This window comes from Chrysochloris asiatica, unplaced genomic scaffold (assembly GCF_000296735.1).
Source record: "Chrysochloris asiatica unplaced genomic scaffold, ChrAsi1.0 scaffold00075, whole genome shotgun sequence".
Lineage (NCBI taxonomy): Eukaryota > Metazoa > Chordata > Mammalia > Afrosoricida > Chrysochloridae > Chrysochloris > Chrysochloris asiatica.
The window spans coordinates 14,726,104-14,736,185 of NW_006408593.1; the positions used below are offsets into that span (position 1 = coordinate 14,726,104).

Consider the following 10,082-nt stretch of genomic DNA (forward strand, 5'->3'; position numbering starts at 1 on the left):
CCATCTATAATGGACAAACATGACAGAAAAAAGTACATGGGTGAGCCCAGGGTGGGGCTGATGAAGATAGTGACTGAGATGAACAAGTTACCTGCTAATGTGATCAAGTAGATGATTAAACACACAGGAAATAAGAGTTTCTGCAGTTTTGGATTCTGAGTTAGACCAAGCAGGATGAATTCTGTTACATTGCTCATTCTCCCAATGCAGCTTGGGTTGAAGGAATGCGACCCATCTGAAAAGATCACAGTATTTTTGAGAGATAATATTTTTAATAACAAAACATTCCATCACCTCTTTTGTCCTGGTCTTTATTTTGCTGGAACTAAAATCCTTTCCCCTCTGCCATTTTGCATATAATAATAAAAGAAGAGTACAAGGAGGTTAAATTTCTCTTCATTTGTATTAGTCACATAATAATAATATCTTACAAACATCTCAGTAATTTGGTTGGTTGGTTACAGGCTGTGGAGTTGGTTCCGACTCATAGCAACCCTGTATAGGGTTTCCAAGGAGGCTGTAAATCTTTATGGGAGAAGAAAGTCTCCTCTTTCTCCCATGGAACAGCTTCTAGTTTCAAACTGCCAACCTTGAGCTTCACAGCCCTACTCATAACCAGTAAGTTACCAGAGCTCCTTATGTCATGAATCACGTGGTGTTATTACTAATGATGATACATGGTCAGTTTCCCAACTTTCTCTTTGTCTTTAAAATCCTCTCAGATTGGAGGGTTTGGTTTCTTTAAATTTTGATGACAAATTCATCAATTATTTCATAAATAACAATTATTTTGGAAGCTACACTTGTCTGTTGGCATGCTATTTATAGGTATTGTTGTTGTTGTTAAGTGCCGTTGAGTCGGTTCTGACCCATAGCGACCCTGAACAGGGTTTCCGAGGCTGTAAATCTTTACAGGAGCAGAAAGCCTCATCTTTCTCCCATGGAGCAGCTGGTAGTTTCAAACTGCTGACCTTAAGGTTCACAGCCTGATTCGTAACCACTACGCTACCAGAGCTCCTTATTTATAGGTATACAGACATATTCTTTAAAAACTTTACTGTAGATAAGATGTACAAACTTGAGTAAATGTGCTATAGCTATATCAGCTGTGTTCTAGAATCTATTGTTGTTAAGGACTGTTGGGTTGATTCTAACTCATAGTGATCCTATATTGGGTTTCTGAGGAGTGATGGGTGAGTTTGAATGGTCGACCTTGTGGTTCAAACAGACCATTTTTGTAAGATGATCACACTAGTGCATACAGATTAAGACATAGTTGTAAATGGAGATTTTTTTCTTTCAAAATGCTCATGATGGATCTTTCATACAGCATCTTAAGTGGTACCCAGTCAGTAGCCTGGTACGTTCTACTAGGTTCAACATTATCCTTTACTTCACACTCAATCTCATCAACACTTTATCTTTGGATATGGACATGCAAATGGTGGGAAGTCCTCTGAATAGTTCACAAGAGTGCTGAAGTGAGCTTTGCATGCACTGGGTCTTTCATCAGGTAGAATCATACTCTGGATTTGATATATTTCCCCACTTGCAGTTTATAGATAGAAATAAATGAATCATGTTGATTCCTTGACTTCCTTATTGACAAGACAGAAACACTAGGACCGTATAACATACCACCGTGTTTTCCTTCAGTCACACATTTAGTCAATTCAGATAAACTTGAGGTTTTACTGCTAAATTGAATAAACACTGATAATATGCAAGAATATATTCCTTTTGGGGGAATGATCTGTATATGGATTTTCAAGAGTAAAGTATATGCTAAGTTGTGGTGCTGTGGGTTAATGCACTGGACTGCAAAGGCAGTTTGAACCATAGGGTCAGCAGTTAGAGCTTACCAGCTACTCCTCGGAAACACTATACAGGGTCACTATTGTCAGAACTGACTCAATGGCACTTAACAACAACATTGTTATGAAGGATCATAAGTTCTTCTTTTTTCTCCCTTCCTTCCTGTATTGTTGTGAAGTGCTGTTGAGTTGGTTCCAACCCACAGCGACCCTGTACGGGGTTTCCAAGGAGAAGCTGGTGAGCTTGAACCACCAACCTTGCAGTTCAAACAACTTTGAAGTCTGGCACATTAACCCACAGCACCACACCAGAACTCCTCTTTCTTCCTAACCCCTGAAATAACATAATAGCATATTTTTATTTTACATTTTATAGGCACAAAATCCAGTATCATGGGCATCTCAGTATCCTGGTTAGTTCTGTAGGATAAACATCTGACTGTTAATCACAGTAAGCAGTTGAAACCTACCAGCTGCTCCTTGAAAACCCTATAAGGTTCAAAATCAACTCCACAAGTACTTAACAATAACGCCAACATTCATTTCTGGTTATGATCCATACACTGGTTTTCAAGAGTAAGGACATGCTATTGTTATGAAGGATCATAAATTATTTTATTCTTTTTTCCTCTTCCTTCCCACCCTGCACTAATATAAGAATATATTTTTCATTTACTATGTATGCACACCAAATCTAGCAACATGAACATTTCAACTTCAATAAAGATGAGGAAAAAAGCTTGAGATTTCAGGAGAGCTCAATCCCTGAGTAGTTTCCCCCTACCCATGGCTTTTGTAACCACATGTGGCTAATCATTCTTAATAGTTTAGATAGACAGATCCTAACTTTAATTTGGCAATGTGAAACCAGAATGTTATAAAAATGACTTTTAGTTCTTAATAGTATCTGGACTGCTTACATCACAGACAGGGGTTGTATTGGTAGTTGGGATACAGATTTTCTATAAAGACTAATCATTTGTTCATTTATTATTTCTTCAGTAAGTCTCTATTTTTAGAGCTTAGAACAGACCAGACATTTACTAGAAACACAGTGGTGACCCTGAATGCTGTCATTAATCCTGTAAATCTCTAATTAGATGTTCAAGTATCAAAAGAAAATAATTTCATGTCACTTTATCCAAGTTCATTTTCATGTAAAAATACTAGCCTACAAATCACGGAGTCTTATTGCAAGCACTATTTTAGTGGTAATAATTTGGTTAAATTAACATACTCAAGATTTTGTGGGGAAAAACAAAAGAAATTGATTTAATTATCACTGACCTGGGTCTAGTTGATTGTGGATTCCTCAGTATTTAAATTGAGCCCATTCATTGATATCTTCTCCTCCAGGTATTTGAAACACAAACAGACTCAATGAGTTTGTAATGAAAGCATTTCTAGAACAAATTTCAAATTAAAATCTAAGTGAGACACATGAAAATTTGTTTCACATAGAAATTTTGGACATTGCTTTTTAGATAGAAATTTTGGAAATTTTAGTTTATTTTGGGTTCCAATTACCAGTCTGAATTTACTAAGAAATCTAGCTATAGCTCCAGATATATAATTTGTACTTACTTTTTGGCTTTTCCTGGAAGTGGAAATGAACCTTCATTTATATATATATATTTAGATCTCTTAAAACTACAATCAATACAAATTTCAAACCTTGAGAATAATAATGCAATGATTTTCAAGTCAGGAAAAGCTAGTAAAATAGATATGTGAATATATCTATAAAATATGTATGTGAATCAAATCTACTAGATAAGACATTGTTTTCTCAAATGAACTCTGCCAGGTTTATGGCCTTCAAAATGTTTGTTGGAGAGAATTCCTTTTATTTCTGATTGAAACCTTCTTTCTGAATATGTTTTTCTAGAGACCTACTAAACTAGGGCACAATGTCTACCAAGCAAATCTTGAGCTTGTTCATCCATGGCTCGGTTATTGTTGTTACTCACAGGCCCTTCTTCATAATTTGTTCATTATTGATGGTAGAGAGATGTTTAAATACATTGTTGATAAGTGCATGATTTCTTAATGCAATGACCTCTCAAATCAGCTGAGGATTAATTATTGTCCTTGTTGGAACATTTGCCAAAGCATCATCCAAAGTCTTTCACTTACTCCCACTGGGCAGTCACAAACATCATTAGAGACCAGCTTTTGAAAAGCATTTGAGCTTGGGTTAGAAGTATGTCTCTGATTATAGTTATGGTGACACCAGTGGCGGTGGTGTGTCATAGAGTTGGTTCTGACTAATAGAGGCCCTGTATAAGGTTTCTGAGGTGATAAATCTTTATGGGAGTAGAAAGCCTTATCTTTCCCCACAGAATAGCTGGTATTTCCAAACTTCTGGCTTTGAGGTTAGAAGCCCGACTTGTGACCACTATACTACCAGAGCTCCTTTTGGTATGAGACTAGATAGAGTAAATTGGAAATAATCTTTATAAAGTTGTGCTGCTCACTATAGCACTGGGGAAACCCTAGAGTAGCAAGCTTAGCTGCTTTTAGGCATAGGCCAGAGTTCAAAAAATATATTTCTCTCTGAAATTTGCCTGGTCTAAATGAGATAGTTGTGCAGACCATGGAAATACCAGTCTTCAAAAGTTTGTGCCAAACTATCCTGGATGTCAGAAGAGACTCTGAGCTTGCTCTCCAGTGTAAAGATGCTAAAGAAAATGGAGGAAATGATGAGGTAAAAATGCTGAACAGAAAATTTAACAGGTAGCTCAAGAAGACAAAGCCAAATATTATAATGAAATGTGCAAAGATCTGGAGTTAGAAAACCAAAAGGGAAGAACACACTTTGCATTTCTCAAGCTTAAAGAACTGATGAAAAAAATTCAAGCTTTTCTTGAAATACTGAAGGAGGCTATGGGCAAAATATTTAATGATGCAGAAAGCATCAAAAGAAGATCAAAAGAATACAGAGTCACTGTACAAAAATAATGGTCGATATTCAACCATTCCAAGAGGAAGCATATGATCAAGAGCCAATGGTACTGAAAGAAGAAGTCCAAGGTACACTAAAGTTATTGGCAAAGAACAAGGTCCTGGGAATTGTTACAAATTGAAATCTTTCAACAAACTGATATAACACTGGAGGCACTCACTTATCTATGCCAAGAAATTTGAAAGACAGCTACATGGCCAACTGACTCCGAAGAGAGGTGATCCAATGGAATGTGTAAAAAATCATCAGACAATATCATTAATATCACATGCAAGTAAAATTTTGCTAAAGAAAAATGAAAAAACAGTTGCAACAGTACAGTGGCAGGGACTGCCAGAAGTTCCTGTCAGATTCAAGAATTGATGGACTATCAATTGAAATGTTTCAACAGATTGATGCAATGCTGGATGCCCTCACACATCTATGCCCCCAAAATTGGTAGTCAGCTACCTGACCAACTGCCATTCTAAAGAAAGGTGACCCAACAGAATGCAGAAATCATTGAACAATATCATTAATATCATATTTAAGTGAAATATTTAAACATCTTTTTGTTTTTTGAGTGAAAGTTTACAGAGCAGATCATTAGTTTTGCATTCAACTAATCATATACCTTGCATCATTATCATGATTGCAATCCCCTCCATGTACCAACGGTTAATAGTGTTTACCTCTTCATTTTAACAATTGCATTCCCCCTTTATCTCCTGCTACCTTCATCTTTCCTCTGCTAACCTCTTTAATTAGATATTGCCTGGCCTGTCACCCCTGTTAACATGTCTCTGAATTCTAGCCCATGAATAATTTTCCCTCTGCCCTAAACCCATAGCCATTACAGATAGTTTCTTTTATCAAGAAAAATTTTTCTTAACTTTTTACAACATTGGTGTCATACAATAATTGTCCTTTTGTGATTGACTCATTTCACTCAGCATAATGTCCTCCAGAAGGAGCTCTGGTAGCATAGTGGTTATGAATTGGGCTGTGAACCTTAAGGTCAACTGTTCGAAACTACCAGCTGCTCGGTGGAAGAAAGATGATTCTTTCTGCTCCTGTAAAGATTTATAGCCTTAGAGACCCTGTACAGGGTCGGCTATGGGTTGGAACAGCCTTGTCAGCACTTAACAACAACAACGTCCTCCAGGTTCATCCATGTTGCAAGGTGTTTTTCAGGTTCACCATTATTTTCCAACGTTGTGCAGAATTCCATTGTATGTATCAGAGTTTGTTTAGTCATTTTTCTGCTGATGGACATTTAGGCTATCTCCATGGTTTTGATGTGTCTCTTGCAGACAGCATAGTAAGGATCCTAGTTTCTTGTTCACCCTGCTACTCTCCATCTCTTGACTGTGCATTTAATCCATTACATGCAGTGTAATTATTGATAGGTATGAATTGATTGCTGTCATTTTTTTTTTTTTTTTTATGTGTGGTACTACTGATTTCTTTGTTCCACATTTTCTATGCTGAGTTCATTTTGTTTGTGGGTTTTCCTTTCATTTTCATTTGTGTTGTGCTAATATTTACTAAATATTTCAGATTTTTTAATTTTTTTATTTTTATGTGAAGATGTATTAATTTTCTTTGAGGTTACCCTGTAATTTATTAACTTTCCCCCATTAAAAACAGTCTGTTTTATTATGAAATTTACTTGACTGCCTTGCCATTTGGAAGTTCTGTATCAAAACAATTCCCGCTTTTTGACTTTGTACTTGACTTCATTATACATTAATATCTCTGATTCCCTATTTTTAGTCTTGTAGGTTTTTGTTTTATTTTAAATACTTCTACATCTGGGTTGAGTTGTCATGTATGTTAACCTTAGGTTGTTGTATGCTATTCTATAAATTCCTTTAATTTCTGTTTATCTGGAAATATCCTAATTTCACTGTTGTATTTGAAGGACAGATTTACTGGATATATGATTTTTGGCTGATAATTTTCTTTTCAGATTTTTGTATATCTCATCCCACTGCTTTCTTTCCTGACTGGTTTCTTCTGAGATATCAGAGCTTAATCTTGTTGGCTCTCCTTTTTAGGTAACTTTTCATGTTCCCAAACTGCTCTCAGGATTCTTTCCTTTTCTTTGGTTTTGGAAAGTTTGATTGTAATATGTTTTGGTGATTCATTTGCTATATACCTCGTTTAGGGTTCATTCAGCTTGTTGTTGTTGTTGTTGTTGTTAAGTGCCATCAAGTTGGTTATGACCCACAGCAACCCTGTATAGAGTTTCCAAGAAGCAGTTGGTGAGCTTAAACCCCTGACCTTGGGGTTCAAACCAACTTTGCAGTACAGCGCATTAACCCACAGCATTCATTGTTTGCTTATCTTCTTGTCTTTTAAAATGTTAGGGAAGTTTTCTTCCAGTAACTCCTTGACACATTTTTTCTGTGCTTTTTATCGTCTATTCCTATTCTGAAATTTGATCACCCACAAGTTATTCTTCTTCATGGTGTTCCTATATATCTCTTAGGATTTTCTCATTCTTTATTATGATTGTTCTTCTAGCTTATTAGTATTGACAGATTTATCTTCAAGCTTTAATTTGGGCTTCCAATGCTTTGAATCTACTCTCTTGTCCTTTCAATGTATTTTCCATTTCTGAAATCTTAGTTTTAATCTTTATTTATAATTTCAGATTTTGTATTGTTTCAAAATTGGCATTTATTTTGTCTGTTTGTCCTTGTAATATTCTCCTGAATTCTTCTAAAGATTTTATTCTATGTTCTTGTTACTTTCCTTTATAGCTAAAGCTTCTCACAGAAGTTCAGGATAGTCAACCTGTGTCCAGGCAGCCTTTCAGCAGGCTCCTTCTCTTACCATTCCTGCTCAACTTCTCCCAGCAAGCACTCAGTCCACTTATCAAACCTTTCCTCTGAATCTCAGGGTTCCAGGATGTTAAACTGTATCTGTTTCATCTGGTCTCTCATGGATCTGTTGTGGAGTCCTGGTTTGGCATTGTGGGTTAATGAACTGGACTGCAAAGTTGGTTTGAACTGCAAGGTAGACAGTTCAAGTTCACCAGCTTCTCCTTGGGAAGTCTATATAGGATCACTATGGGTCAGAACTGACTTGATGGCACATAACAACAAAAACAACAACAAAATATTTGTCGTAGAGGGTCTCTGTGCTGCATCTGCCTACTCTGCCATCCTGCTGTAAGTCTGCAAATACAATTTTGATGAAGATAATTAAAATTTTTTGGTGTAGTACATCAACAGGTTGTTGTCAGAAATTCAAGCCAGATTCAGAAGAGGACGTGGAACTAGGTATACCCTTCCTGATAGTAGTTGGATCTTGGCTCAAAGCAGATAATACCAGAAAGAACGTCTCGTGTTGTTAAGTGTCATTGACTTGGTTTTGACCTGTATAGAGCTTCTGAGGAGTGGCTGGTGAATTTGAACTGCTGAATGTATGATTCAAAGCGATGTTGGGTTAGAGTGTTTGTCCTACAGTGCCACATCAGGACTCCACTTTATTGACTATGCAAAGGCTTTTGCCTATGTGTATCATGACGTACTAGGGATAACACTGTGAAGAATGGGTGTGCCAGAACACATAAGTGTGCTCATGAGGAACCTGTACTTAGACCAAGAGGCAGTCATTAGAACAGCACAAGGGAATATTGAATGTTTTAAAATTAGGAAAGGTATGCACCAGGGTAGTATTTTTCTATCACACTTATTCAGTGTATCTGCTGATCAAATAATCCCAAAGTCTGGATTATATGAAGAAGAACATGGCATCAGAATTGGAGGAAGAGTCATTAACAAACTGTGATATCAAGATGACACCATATTGCTTGATTAAAATGGAGAGGACTTGAAATACGTACTGATGAGGATCAATGACTACAACCATCAGTATGGACTGTGCCGCAATGTAAGGAAAACAAAAATCCTCCCAACTGGACCAATAAATATCATGACAAATGGAGAAAAAATGGAAGTAGTCAAAGACTTCATTTTGCTTGGATCCACTATTAACACTCACGAAAACAGCCATCAAGAAATCTAATTACATGTTGCATTAGGCAAATCTGCTGCACAAGACCTCTTTAAAGTGTTCAAGGGAAAAGATGTCAGTCTGAGAACTAAAGTGCACCTGACCTATGCCATAGTCTTTTCAGTAGCCTCATATGCATGTGTAAGTTGGACAATGAATAATGTACACCACAGAAGAATTGATGCATTTGAGTAATAGTGTTGGAGAAGAATATTAAAAGTACCTTTGACCACTAGAAGAACAAACAAATCTGTCTGGGAAGAAATACAGCCAGAATGCGCTTAGAAGCCAGGATGGTGAGAACTTGCTTCTCATACTTAAGGTATATTATCAGGAGGGAGCAGTCTCTAGAGAAGAATATCATGCCTGGTAAAGTGGAGGGTCAGCGAAAAAGAGGAAGACCCTTAATGAGATGGAGTCACATAGTGGCAATAGGCCCAAGTTTAACAACGATTGTGAGACTAGCCCAGAACCAGGCAGTGTTTCGTTCTGTTGTACATAAGGTCACTATGAATCAGAACCGACTAGATGGAACTTAACAACAAAAACAACAGTTGAAAAGAGATGGGTGACAGGCACGCAGGGTCACAGCTGACTTCTAAATAACCACTTTCACAAAAACACAAGTTCTGAGTTTGGTTAATACAAGAATAGATTGCATCTTATCTGTGGGAATACTGAGTAGTTTCAAGCCCCAACCTTTGATAATTAAATTCCAAGGGTAGACGTTCTATTAGAAGATTCTATTTGCTATTAAAAGTAATAATGTTGCTGTTTTAAATACTGCCTAGTTAGTTCTGACTCGTAGTGACCCTGTATAGGGTTTCCACAGAGTGCCTGGTGGGTTTGAATGGCTAATCTTGCAGTTAGAAGTCCAGTGCTTATCCTACAGCACCACACCAGTACTCCTAAAAGTAGTAACAATTGTCTCAAATGTAACATCTTTGTAAAAAACAAAACAAAAACTGTTAATAGAGACCTGACAAATATGTTGTGTAAGACCTGACTAATGCAATTTTTTAAGAGTCCTTCTATACCCATCTGCTGCTGATCAGTTCATCGTCACCCGGGTGGGACATCAAACTTCGGCTTATCTCCAACTACTGATGACCTTTGTTTTTTTTTCAAGCTACTTCTGGTTAAAACAACTTTGCTTTTTTTCTTTCTTTGCAAGTAAAATAACTTGCAGCCACATATGTAGCAGAAATAACTCTTTGTGCAAGTAGATTGCCATCTGTTTCAGCCTTTATTTACACCTCCATGTAGATAAGCCAGTGGTGGTGGTGGTAGTGTGCCAC

The 10,082-nt window shown here is 36.9% G+C and overlaps 1 protein-coding gene across 1 annotated transcript in view; it reads right to left on the reverse strand.

Moving 5' to 3' along the window:
- LOC102836715 (olfactory receptor 4C45-like) overlaps positions 1–197 on the reverse strand; it is a 909-nt gene extending 712 nt beyond the window's left edge. Inside the window, exon 1 of the mRNA XM_006865141.1 lies at positions 92–197. Coding sequence (XP_006865203.1) covers positions 92–197 — 106 coding nt within the window. The remainder of the gene's footprint in view (positions 1–91) is intronic.
- Between the last annotated feature and the right edge of the window lie 9,885 nt (positions 198–10,082).